This window comes from Bison bison, unplaced genomic scaffold (assembly GCF_000754665.1).
Source record: "Bison bison bison isolate TAMUID 2011002044 unplaced genomic scaffold, Bison_UMD1.0 scf7180017864519, whole genome shotgun sequence".
NCBI lineage: Eukaryota > Metazoa > Chordata > Mammalia > Artiodactyla > Bovidae > Bison > Bison bison.
In genome coordinates this window covers 11,215,882-11,229,150 of record NW_011495072.1, presented here as the reverse complement: position 1 = coordinate 11,229,150, position 13,269 = coordinate 11,215,882, and the positions used below count along the sequence as shown (strand labels likewise).

General features: G+C 51.3%; 1 protein-coding gene across 1 annotated transcript; it reads left to right on the top strand.

Annotated features, from left to right (window-relative positions):
- Nucleotides 1-10,857: 10,857 nt before the first annotated feature.
- On the top strand, nucleotides 10,858-12,812 carry GPR61 (G protein-coupled receptor 61). Its single transcript, XM_010830903.1, has one exon. It carries the CDS (start codon nucleotides 10,873-10,875, stop codon nucleotides 12,226-12,228), a length of 1,356 nt encoding a protein of 451 aa, XP_010829205.1. The 5' UTR covers nucleotides 10,858-10,872; the 3' UTR covers nucleotides 12,229-12,812.
- Nucleotides 12,813-13,269: the final 457 nt, after the last annotated feature.

Here is a 13,269-nt window from a genome sequence, read left to right as displayed (position 1 = left end):
TCCCCCACAGAATAGATATGCAGGTCACCTGTGAGAGCCCCACCCAGGACGCAGGGGTATCATCTGATCTCTACATCACTTCATCGCTGATGGCCCCTTTCCTCTGAGTTCACCCCTTTCCTCGTACGTTCACAGACACTGTCTCCATGATGATCTATGTGTTTTTTTGCACCTCTCTCTAGGCTGGAATGATGAGGAAAATTTCCAGCTTTGAGTTCAACCCCTCACTCTGGAACTTGTGGGTTCAGTAAATACTTATCAACTGACTTACTGAAAGACTGGAGGTGGGGTACATTTGTGGCCCTGTGCTTCCCTGCTCAAAACACTTTTCAGTGCTAACTTTTCAGTCTGGCTTACCAGGCCTTCATTCTAGCCAGTCTACTTCTCTATTCTCACTTCTTCTCTACATATGTATTATTTTCAGTCAAACTGGACAACTTCTCTTGCCTTGATATTCCATAAACCTGCCTGTCTCCATGTTTTTCCAAGACCTGCTGCTTCCACTTGAACTACTCTCCTCTTCCAATTATTGTTGTTCAGTCACTCAGTCATGTCTGACTCTTTGCAACATCATGGACTGCAGCATCCCAGGCTTCCCTGTCCTTCACTATCTCTTGGAGTTTGCTCAAACTCATGTCCATTGAGTCAATGATGCCATCCAACCATCTCATCCTCTGTCACCTCCTTCTCCTCCTGTCCTCAATCTTTCCCAGCATCAGGATCTTCTCCAGTGAGTTGGCTCTTCACATCATGTGGCTATAGTATTGGAGCTTCAGCATCAGTCCTCCCAATGAATATTGAGGGTTGATTTCCTTTAGGATTGACTGATTTGATCTCCTTGCTTTCCAAGGGACTCTCAAGAGTCTTCTCTCAGCACTACAGTTCAACAGCATCAATTTTTTTATTTACTTGGAGTTTAAATCCTACTCCTCCTTTAAGAGCCCTGCCACTTCCTTCAGGAAGCCTTCCCAGATTTCCTGAGCGAGTGGGTTCACTTTTTCCTTTGAACCTCCACAGCATTTTGATTCTCCTTTGAAGGTGATAACCTGCTTCATCTCCGTCCTAGACTGTAAGCACCAAGAGGGCAATGTTTGTATTTGTTTCACCTTTGTACCCTCTTTCTTACCTCCTAAACAGAGCTTTGCATATAGAAGGTGCTCAAGAAATATTTCATGAATTGAGTAACATGAAGCCTGTAGTTCGGGCTGCTGGGAGTTGCAGGAGGTGAGAATGGGATGCTCCGAGGCTTTAGGCGATGATAGGAGTGTCATCAGAATGTGGAGACAAGACACGTACAAGGAGCTGAGTGGGGAGTCTGGGCCTCCTTAGACCCTTGCTTGGGGAGGAGCACTTTCCTTAAGAGAACAGGCAGGTGGGAGGGCCTTGGAGATGTGGCAGTTCAAGGAAGGGAACCTGGTATTGGGGGAACTTTGGGTTTGCCCCAGCGCCAAGTATGACAGACCCCCAGCTGTCCTTAGTGACAGGCACAAAAAAAGGGGATAGGAATCCAGAGGCTTAGATTCTGGTCATTTCTCCTTTGCCCTCTAGCTGTGTAGCCTTGGGCAATTTACTTCCTGTCTCTGGGCCTATTCATCTGTAAAATTGCTATCTGACCTCCTATGACGCTCTCTTCCCAGCCCAGGAATCACACTGAGGTCTCCTGCATTGCAGGTGGAGTCTTTACCAACTGAGCTATCAGGGAAGCCCCCTATGACCCTCAAGTATGTGTTAGTTGCTCAGTCATGTCTGACTATTTGTAACTGCATGGGCTGTAGTCCACCAGGCTCCTCTGTCCATGGAATTTTCCAGGCAAGAAGCTGGAGTAGGTAGCCATTCCCTTCTCCAGGGGATCTTCCTGACCCAGGGATCGAACCCAGTCTCCTGCATTGCAGGCAGATTCTTTACTGTTTGAGCCACCAGGGGCTTTCCAGGTGGCACTGGTGGTAAAGAACCTGCCTGCCAGTGAAGGAGATGCAAGAGATGTGGATTTGACCCCTGGGTCAGGGAGATCCCCTGGAGAAGAGCATGGCAACCCACTCCAGTATTCTTGCCTGGAAAATTCCATGGACAGAGGAGCCTGGTGGGCTGTAGTTCATGGGGTCGCAGAGAGTCGGACACAACTGAGCATGAACCCATGATGAGCCTCAAAGCTCTGCTATTTTGACTGCAGGTCAAGGTTCTGAAGTAGAAGGGTAAAGATTACTAGGGATTTGTACATGACTCTTCTCAGGCCTGAGCATCAGGAATGACCCCATCTAGGTCCTGGACCAGAGAAGGTGACAGAGCCCAAAGCCATAAAGAAGGAGGCAGGTGGTCTGGGTCAGCTGCGGCTGGTCTCAGGATGTGGAAGTGAGTAGCAGAGAGAGACAGCACTCCCAACTCAAAGTAAAGTGTCCAGCTATCAGGCTCCAGGGAAGGGATTTCAGGGACCCCTACCTCCCTTCCCTCTGCTTCCCTGTCCTTTTCCTTGTCCCATCTCTAGACTCAGTAAATAGAGATCTGGGATTTCTAGCTGCTTAGCTGTGTGGCTCTGAGAAAGTCACTTAACCTCTCTGAGCCTCAGTTTCCACATGTGTAAATGGAGTTTTTGAAACTAACTCAAAAGATTGTTGTGACATTTCTCCTGTCAAAGTGCCTAGTTCTGGGGTGACTGCTAGATCTCCCTCCCTCCCAGAGTCTGGAAAAAGGCAACTGGCACAGACCGGCCCTCTGGCCACAGGGCAAATGATTAATGGTACTTTGCAGATACACTGGGATGGGGCGGGGCATGTGAAGGCGCAGGCTGGATGGGAAGAAGAGGCAGAGAGGTATCGCCCAACCAGCCCCTGATACTAGTGAGGAAGGGCCACTCTGCCTGGATACCTATTTACAGTGCAATTAGCAAGGGCCCAGCAGCTCTCTGGGAATTTTTCTTTGGAGGTCCAGCATTGAGCCCCAGCTGATGGGTTGGGGGTGGGTAGGCAGCAAGGGAAAGGTTCTGCGGTCTCATAGCAGGCCTGGCCTGCGCAGGCACTGTGGGTGTTCCTGTCACTCTTGTGAGTCTGGTTCATCCAAGGCCCTCAGTTTCTAATCTGGTTGGGAAGGATTTATTTTTGGGTCCCTGTAACCTAGCAATGGGCTCACATGACCAGTGGCAGCTGCAGGCTGAATATACTGTCGGATCTTGGCTCCTGGCAGGGGGTGTAGGCCAGACTGTGGGGGAATAAAGGGAATGGAAAGGCTTTCACCTCTGCTTTCCTCCGACTCCCTCTTCAGCCCCTCAGCTTGGCCACAGATGGTGGGCAGGGGGCTGGCTGCCTGGGGAGCGGGTGCAGCTGGTGCTGGCACAGGGGGCTTTTGGACAGCCAGGAGCTGAGCTGCGGTGGGGAGGTCCCAGTTGTGAGCCTGCTCTCCACATGGGGAGGCTTGCATGTCCATGCGGGTGTGGTGCGGGCTGGGAGGGCGTCATGTCGGCATCCTGGGGGGCAACACCAGTCTTTGCTGTGGGATCTCGGGGACACCCCTTGTCGATGCCGGAAGCCCAACATTCGGCTTCTTCCCTTTGTTCCCTGTTAAATTGTTAATATTCCTTGGAGAGAGAACACATTAAGCTGCTATCAGTGTGAATGGATTTATCAACCTCTTTCTCGAGAGCAGGTTTTGACAGACCCAGAGAGAGGAGAGGAGGAGGGCAGTGGGTGCCACTAAGCAGGCGAAGGGCTATGGGAAGGGGGCTGTGGGAACATACGGAACATTCGAGAGACTTCTGAACACATGGGTGGATGAATGAAAGATAAACTTGGTCCATTTCAAGGCCTCATCTTGTGGAGGCAGGAGTGGGAGGGGTGGACATAACCCCATCAAGGGGTGCTGGTGGGGAACTGTCCCATGATCGAGTAGTTAGGACTCAACACTTTCACTGCTGGGGTCTGGGTTCAATCCCTGGTTGGGGAATTGAGATCCCATAAGCCATATGGCATGGCCAAAAATAAAAAAGAGGTGATGGTGGGCAAGGGTCAGGCAGGGCAAGGAGCAAGCCTGGGATGAAATCAGACCTCAGTACTAAATCAGACTTCAGTACCAAGGACCCCGCCAGGATCCTGGGAGGGACTTCAGGACCTGGAGACTTGGCCTGCTGGCCCCCACCCCAGTTGTTGGACCAGCTAGGGTAACTGTATTAGCTACCCCAAGCCTGAGAAGCAGGCTAGGTATTGTAGGCTTCTTATTCCTATTAGATGGGCTTCCCAGGGGGCGCAGTGGTGAAGAATCGGCCTGTCAAGCAGGAGACGTGGATTCAATCCCTGGCTTGGGAAGATCCCCTGGAGAAGGAAATGGCAACCCACTCCAGTGTTCCTGCCTGGGAAATACTATGGACAGAGGAGCCTGGTGGGTACAGTCCATTGGGTCCCAAAGAGTTGGACATGACTTAGTGACTAAACAACAACAACAACAAATCCCTATTGGGTAAGTAGGAAGTGAAGAATTTTATCCATTTTATAGATAGAAATACTCAGGCTCAGGCTAAGTTCCTGCTGTTGAGCAACAGAGTAAAGCCCAGTTAGAACCAAGGACTTCTGACCAATCCAGTGCTCGCTCTTTCTTTTTTCCTGATCACACTGTGTGGCCTGTGGGATCTGAGTTCTCCAGCCAAGGACTGAATCTGGGTTCCAGCCATGAATGCTCCAGGGAAGACCCTCCTATAATCCCATTCTAAGTATAGTCTCTGGTTCTTTGTGAATCCTTGGACGGGGGCCATGTCAGTCTGAGCTAGGCCCCTGCAGGAATGATGTGGGCCCTGATCAGGGACAGGCTTTACCTGATCCCAGAGGGTCTGACTGATGCCAGGATGATCCTGCCAACATGAGAGCACAAGGTTAGATAAAAATCACTTTGCTGTCTTCGGGTTTAATTTGACACTTTAATTACATTTCCCTATACTCAGGTTCATCTAATTTTGTTTTAGGCTGTTTCCTGGAAGGTAATAGCCATTTCTATGGAATTGGCTTTAGGGCCTCACCCCAGAGTCTCATGTCAGACCTCTAGAGAAGCCAGGGGGGTAGGGGAAAGAAGTAAATGCTTTGACATCAGATAGACATGGGTTCAAATACTGGCTCTGGTTTTTACTAGCTATGTGATCTGCACAAAGTCACTTCACCTCTGGTACCCATTTCCTCATCTGTGACGTAAGGTGTATGACGGCTGCCTCATAGAACTGGTGCGGGGATTGAAGGCCTCGTATGTAAAGGGGCTGGCACTCATAAGAGCTCAGGAGAGGGTGGACGGGAACAGTGGAGACCACAGTGTGGGTCTGGGCTGGTTGCCGGACTCTTTGTTGTCGACCCAAGGCCTGGGACAGCCACCTTGCCCTCTTTGTGTTCCCTGGGAAATTCATTGTTCTTATGACTGTTTGACTGGGGTCTGGTAAACAGTTCCAGAATTCCCTTTCTTCCTTTTTCGAGACAGAAGGAGTTCCCATACAGGTGAGTCTCAGGGAAGAGGGCTCTGGAGCAGATATCATGACTGAATTCCTTGTCTAGGCTCACGGCTCTGCCATACGTGACTCTGGGCAATCTCTTCACCTCTCTGGGCCTCAGAAACACAGATGCCTTGGCCTGTAGGATGTCTTGCAACTCTACAGTCTTAGGATCCTGTCCTTGGGTGTCAGCCCCAATCCTGAGGGAGCTGTTTTCTTCATTGTTTGTGGGAAGTCATGCCCCTTCATCTCACTTCCAAAGGCTCATCACCTGTTCTTCGCCCTTCTGCCAATGATGTTTCTCAGCTCTGTTCAGCCCCACAGATCTGGAACAATCAGAGCCTCCCCAAGCACCTGCCTCCCACCCTGCCTTGAGGGAGCAGTGCTGTGTTGGTACCACAGGGTGGCTTATGAGGGTGTTCAATTCTCCTGTCTCCACAAGCTCTCGCAGCCCCATACCAGAAAAACATACTATCTAAGAAGACAATAATAAAGCACTTTTTGAGGGGCAAGTGCAGGATTAGGACAAGGCCCTTGGCTCTCCTCCAAACCTGTTCTCTCTATACAGGAAGCAGCTTTCAAAGGAGCCCAAGTTTGGGCCATGCTCTTGAGCCGCAGCCCCTGTCAGACCTGACCCGGGCCCTGTGTCTGCGCTGGCTGGCCTACTACAGGAGTGCCTTGGCTCTGATGTCTCAGAACCAAGCAATGGCACAGCTGTCAGAAACCTCAGGGATCATCTGCCTTCTATTCCCTTTGAGGGCCTCCCTGGTGGCTCAGATGGTAAAGAACCTCCCCGCAATACAGGAGACCCAGGTTCAATCCCTGGGTGGGGAAGATCCTCTGGAGTAGGAAATGGCAAAACCTACTCCAGTATTCTTGCCTGGAGAATTCCATGACAGAGGAGCCTGGCTGGCTACAGTCCATGGGGTCACAAAAAGTTGGAGACGACTAGCAAACACTTACATTTTCATTCCCTTTGGACAAATAAGAAACTAAGGCCAGAAATGACAAGTGACTTGCCTAAGGTCACACAGTTAGGACCTGCCAGAGTCAGGCCTTAAACCTGGATCTTCTGACTCTGAGTGCTTTTTTTATGTCATCAGGTTAGCCGGGAGGGTCTCTCCAGTCTGCCATCACCTGGCCTCACCAGGCTTTTGAGCTACCACTCTAGCAGCTTGAGAGGAGTGGGAGGGGCTGGGCCCACTCCTGGGTACCTTGCCTGGGGGCACTGGTCCCTGGCTCCTGGCTCCAGAAGTGGCTCCAAGGGTCTGGGTGGGAAGCAGGAGGCCATTAGGACCCAGAAGCTCTCAGAGCATCCTGCTCTGCCGGCTGCCTCTCACTGATCACTGCAGTGGTTCAGGCTTCAGCAGCCTTGGAGAAGCATCAGCTGAGAGGCGCTATCACATGGGAACCGGGAGCTGCTCAGCAAAGGTAGGAGTTGTCGACTAGGCCAGAAATGGGGGCCAGACCCAGGCCTGGTGATGAGTGCTGAGACACCCCACAGAAGGGTACAGCCCACCCTCCCTTACGGTGGGCAGTACTGTCCAGGGATGGGCCCCCAGGTATCCTGAAGGAAATATTGGGGTGTGGGCATCTCTGAAGTCTAGAGATGGGGGTTGATCTACAGCTGGAGTATCCACATCCTGCAGACAGGGTTCCCCATCTATCTTGCTCCATGTCATAGAAACGGGTCCCCTACATCCTAGGAATAGGTCCTTTGGCATGCAGGCCGACGGGAAACTCTGTGTCCTAGGCATGGGCAACTCTGCCGGGGGGAGGTGACATAGCCCCCTGAAAATCTCCTCTGGCTTAGGGGGGGCATGCTCCTGTCTGAAGGAAGGCCAGGCTCGGGTCCTCGGGATGGAAACTCTGTAACCAAGAAACAGGTGCATGTGAATCCCAACACCTCTGCGGCCTTGGGCTGGGCACTTATGTACATCTTGCCTCCTGAGACAAGGCTATGTGTAACTTGACCGTACCCCTGCTAGAGGCCCAGACTTCAGCCTCTAGGATGGCAAAGCCTTCCAGGTATTGAGATGTCCTGGAGGTGAGGGAAGGGTTGCTATAAGGGAGCAGGGAGAGGATAAGAGCATCCGAGAAGCCACGATAACCAAGCGAGGAGTGGAGCGAGGCTCCCTGGGCTTCCACTGTGAAACTGTTACCCCATGTCGCTCCCAGCCTTTACCCTGGTCCATCAGTGAGGAAGTGCTGGGGAGTGGGTATGCTGGCTTTTCTTTAGAAGGTAAATGGGAATGCTGGAATTTAGGGAGCAGTGCGGAGATACTGGTAAGGCTCAGAGGGGCTGTGAAAAAGAGGAATGTTCAATGCCTTCTTGCCTAGGGCTCCATTATGGCTGCACAGCACCTCTCCATCTCCACGTGGAACACACATCTGCTTCCCGTGGTCGGGGACCCTGGGTAGGCCCTGTTGGCAGACTCTTGATATCTGGGCAGATGTGGTGGGCCTTGACTCCTTTAGCTCCAGGGCCCCAGAGTCATGTCTTCTGGGCCCCACCCCAGGTAGAAGGGATGGGGGAGTCATGGCATAGAAAGAAAAGGGCAAGTTTGCCTCTCCTGGTGTTTCTTCCCACATTTTTTTCTGGAAGCTTGTCTTATGATAAGCGTCTCTACTTGAGCCCTCTCTTTCACCTTCTCCACAGACTCTGAGTCTATGTGATATGAGCTGTCTTTTATCCCCTGGGAGAGGCACATCTCTAGGTAGGTAGTCCAAAGTTAGGACTCCTTCAAGTCCAGGAGCCCAACTTACTCATTTCAGAAGAGGCTCCTGGCTGGCACACAACTGATGGACTGAGTGTTCCTGGAGTATATCCTGGAGGAAAGGATCCAACTGAATAATCTGAGTTTGATTCAGGTCACAAAGTTGTATTGAGCACCTATTGCATGCATGGCATGCTAGAAGTTAAATTAGTGCAAAGTTGATGGTAATGCCAAAAACCAAGGGTTGTAAGGCTGTAGCTTATAGAGGGGCAAGGGACCTATCTGCCCCATGTGGGCCTCTTTACTTCAGTCAGAGAAATCATGGGGTTTTTAATTGAGCAGCCACCAGGCCCTCCATAGCCCAGGAACTCACTGAGCAATCCAATGCTATCACATATGGAAACCTTGAAGTTTTTCTAGTCCAATCCTCCCATTTAACACATGAGGAGAGTGACCCAGGAAACTTCTGATTTGTCTGCAAAAAGCCCATCAGACTTGGCATGGCCACAGTTTGCCTCTAATTTTTATACCTTAGTACACTATGCTGAGGGACTCTGGACTGAAAGAATGGCATATGGAAATAAAAAAAATTAAAATTACAGCTGACTCTTGAACATGTGAGGGTTAGCAGTGCTGCCCCTTTGAGCAGTGAAAAATCCGGGTATAAACTATAGTCGGTCTTCTGTCTCGCAGTTCCGCATCCTTTACTGCTGATGGAATCCTGTAGTACTGTAGTTTACTATTGAAAAAAAAATCTGCGTGTAAGTAGACTCCAGCAATTCAAACTCATGTTGTTCAAGGGTCAGCTGTACATTGGGCAACTTAGTTCAATTCTGTGCGAACTCAGCATGGATAATGAGACACATAAAACAGATTTTATCAGAGAAATGAGAAACGCTGAACCCGGAGACTTCTTCCTTTGCCAGTTTCTTCCGGTTTACCTCTCTGCTTTATGCTCACCCACCTTCACTCCCCATACGTTTTATACAGATGCCTACACCCCCTTCTTGCTCTCGGTCTATGGTAACAGTCCAGGAACAGGAGGGTTTTGGCCAGAGGCCCCTCCATGGTCAGCTGCAATGACCCTGGATCCAGGACCCTGGACAGTGGGAGTTTAGGAGCAGCTCCTCTCCCACCTCCGGGGGCACAGTGACCTTGGGAAGTTAATGAGTGGGTAGAGATGGGCAGCTATCATATGACTTATGCCCTTCTGGCTTTGGGAGCAATGGAGGCTGGATGAATTGACTTCCCAGTTTCCTGCCAGTGGGACGTTTTGTTTTCACTGGTCCTTCTAAACACTCCCAAAGGGGCAGCTCTTTGGCTCAGGGGTGGTGATGTTAGAGCAAACTCAAGCACAGTCTTTCCCCTTCTCAGGTGATCTCTTCCCAGTGGTAGCCCCGGTTCAGTGGGAGACATTTTTTTTGTTTTTAATTAATTTATTAATTTTTATTTTTGGCTGTATTGGGTCTTCATTGCTGTGTGGGTTTTTCTCTAGTTGCAGCAAGCAGGGGCTACTCATCATTGCAGTGCCCGGGCTTCTCATCGTGGGTAGTTTCTGTCGCCGTGGAGCATGGGCTGGAAGGCGTGCAGGCCTCGGTAGTTGCGGTTGTTGCTCTGCGGCATATAGGATCTTCCTGGTCCAGGGATGGAACCCATGTCTCCTGCATTGGCAGGCGGAACTCGTTACCACTGACCCACCAGAGAAGCCCGAGAGACATTTTTAGAGATGTTTCAAATTCATCAATTATTTATTGAATGTCTGTTGTGTTGCAGCCACTGTGGAGGGCACCTTCAGGCGAAGCATGGCACGGTGGGCTGGAGTACTAGCCCTGGAGCCAGGCCTCCTGGGCGTGTAACTGGACCTGGCCACTTACTAGCTATGTGACCTTCGGTAAGTTCCTTTATCTCTGGTAGGCCCCAGTTTTATCAATTGCAAAGTAGGGAAAGAATATCTACCTCATAGGGTTGCATAAGGATTCAAATGAGTTAATATATATGGAGTGTTGAGAACAGGGCCTGGCGTGTGGAAAGCACCATATTTACATTACTGCTTATTAGGATCTGATTAATACATCCTGCATCATCTTCCAAACACAGTTGTGAAGTAGGTATTATTCCTTTCATTTTACAGATGGCTTTATGAGGAAACTGAAGCTGAGAAGAGCCACAGAGTTAGTAATTCCCAGACCTGGGACTGGAAACCGGATCTCGTGGTTATTCTCCACAATGACTCCTGCCATTCTGAGGAGACAAGAAATCAGGAAATTTACATAAGCAACCTTAAAACTGGGGCACGATCCCAGAGCTCAGCGGGACCCTGAGAAAGGGAGACAGAGGATTTAGACTCTGGACAACAGTCCTTGAAAGGGGAGAAGGGTGTGGAAAAGAGAGGAAAAGGAAGTGGAAAAGGAGCTGGAGACCACTCAGAAGATGGAGTGTTGAGTTGGTGAGGCTCCTGCATCGCTCCCTCTCTTGCTTCTTTGCAGTCACCAAGGTGGACCAGAGCTGCCTCCTGAGCCCTCAGTCCCTGGCCTTGAAGGCTGGCAACAGTGAAAGAGGCTCCAGCAGGAGGCGCTCTCTCCCCAAGATCTGCACACACAAAATTGGGAAGCCTGGGCCTGGGCTCGCCATCCCAGGGGCACTGGACTAGGATGGGGGATGGGCCTGTGACAGGAGGTGCCCTGGGTGTCCTCTTTCGGCCCCATGGAGTCCTCACCCATCCCCCAGTCATCAGGGAACTCTTCCACTCTGGGGAGGGCCCCTCAAACCCCAGGCCCCTCTACTGCCAGCGGGGTCCCGGAGGCAGGGCTGCGGGACGTGGCTTCAGAATCCGTGGCCCTCTTCTTCATGCTTCTGCTGGACTTGACTGCTGTGGCTGGCAATGCGGCTGTGATGGCTGTTATCGCCAAGACACCTGCCCTTCGAAAATTTGTCTTTGTCTTCCACCTCTGCCTGGTGGACCTGCTGGCTGCCTTGACCCTCATGCCCCTTGCCATGCTCTCCAGCTCCGCCCTCTTTGACCATGATCTCTTCGGGGAGGTCGCCTGCCGCCTCTACTTGTTCCTGAGCATATGCTTCGTTAGCCTGGCCATTCTCTCAGTGTCGGCCATCAACGTGGAGCGCTACTATTACGTGGTCCACCCCATGCGTTATGAGGTGCGAATGACGCTGGGGCTGGTGGCCTCTGTTCTGGTGGGTGTGTGGGTGAAGGCCTTGGCCATGGCTTCTGTGCCAGTGTTGGGAAGGGTCTCGCGGGAGGAGGGAGCTCCCGGCGTCCCCCTAGGCTGCTCACTCCAATGGAGCCACAGTGCCTACTGCCAGCTTTTTGTGGTGGTCTTTGCTGTCCTTTACTTCCTGTTGCCCTTGCTCCTCATCCTAGTGGTCTACTGCAGCATGTTCCGAGTAGCCCGTGTGGCTGCCATGCAGCACGGACCGCTGCCCACGTGGATGGAGACCCCCCGGCAACGCTCTGAGTCTCTCAGCAGCCGCTCCACTATGGTCACCAGCTCAGGGGCCCCCCAGACCACGCCACACCGGACGTTTGGGGGAGGGAAGGCAGCAGTGGTCCTCCTGGCTGTGGGGGGACAGTTCCTGCTCTGTTGGTTGCCCTACTTTTCTTTTCACCTCTACGTCGCCCTGAGTGCTCAGCCTGTTTCGACGGGGCAGGTGGAGAATGTGGTGACCTGGATTGGCTACTTCTGCTTCACTTCCAACCCTTTCTTCTATGGATGTCTTAATCGGCAGATCCGGGGGGAGCTCAGCAAGCAGTTTGTCTGCTTCTTCAAACAGGCTCCAGAGGAGGAGCTGAGGCTGCCAAGCCGGGAGGGCTCCATTGAGGAGAACTTCCTGCAGTTTCTTCAGAGCACTGGCTGTCCCACGGAGTCCTGGGCTTCCCGACCTGTACCCAGCCCCAAGCAGGAGCCACCTGCAGTTGACTTTCGAATCCCTGGCCAGATAGCTGAGGAGACCTCTGAGTTCTTGGAACAACAACTCACCAGCGATATCATTATGTCAGACAGCTACCTCCATCCCGCTCCCTCACCACGACTGGAGTCATGATGGGCTGGTGGACGCTTGGAGGGTGATGGGGCTGGGGGCCAGTTGTAACTGCAAGGAACTCCTTGTGGGATCACCTTTTCCTGGCTAGCTGGGGCTGGGGTCTCTGCACACAGCTTTTGCTTAATGTTTTCTGGGTCAGCAACAGAGCCAACTGGATGGATATGTGGCAAAAGCCTTGGACATGGCTATGATCCTTGACTACTGGGGGAGGGGACCTGGTGAGATGGTGACGAGAGTCAAGGGTCACTAAGGTGAGATGATGATGATGATGATGATGCTTTTCAACCAGTGAAATTTCCATGCCTCAGGAAGCAGGGAAATTCTAAGGGCAGGAGTTGGAGGATATAGGGCAGCAGGCCAGGCGTGGAGTTATTCTGAGGACTCTTTAGGATCTTTCATTTTTCAGTGTAACAGTCCATGGTAGAAACTGCACCCAGGCAAGGTAAGAAAATGACCCCTGACTTCTCATTTCCTTGTTAGGCTTAAAAAAAAAAGGGCAAAATCGCAGCCAAGTGTTTCCATTTAACAGATTTTTTTTTTTTTTTTTTCTAGTTTTAAACCTGAGGTTTCCTTGAAGTGAGAGGACCAGCTTTATTCCTTTCTTGAGTTTGGTCAGAGCAAGGGGAAGTAGTAATCAGGGCCCATTGAGTAGAAGAGAGGAAAGATAACTGCAGCTCTGTCTCCCACCTTCCAGGAACAGCTGTTCTGTTGTATTTCTTCTGTCTCTCTCTTAGACGTGAGAGATTGATTTTGGGACTTGATCTTAGCAGAGGGAAGATTAAAGCAGGATGGCTCTTTCTCTTTGTGTTTTAGGATGAAGTGGAGGGATTGGGGGTGGACTGCTGAAGGTGGGGGTTAGCATTTGAATTGCTAAGGTGGTTGGATACAGAGAGGCTCACAATAACCCTGACCAATAATACTGTAAATCTTTATTTTCCAGAACTGGCCTCCCTGATCTCTCTCCTCATGGCAGTGACCCATCGCCAGCCCCCTGGACAACCGGGTACAAGAGACTAAGGTTGGGAATGGGAAAGGTGGGGT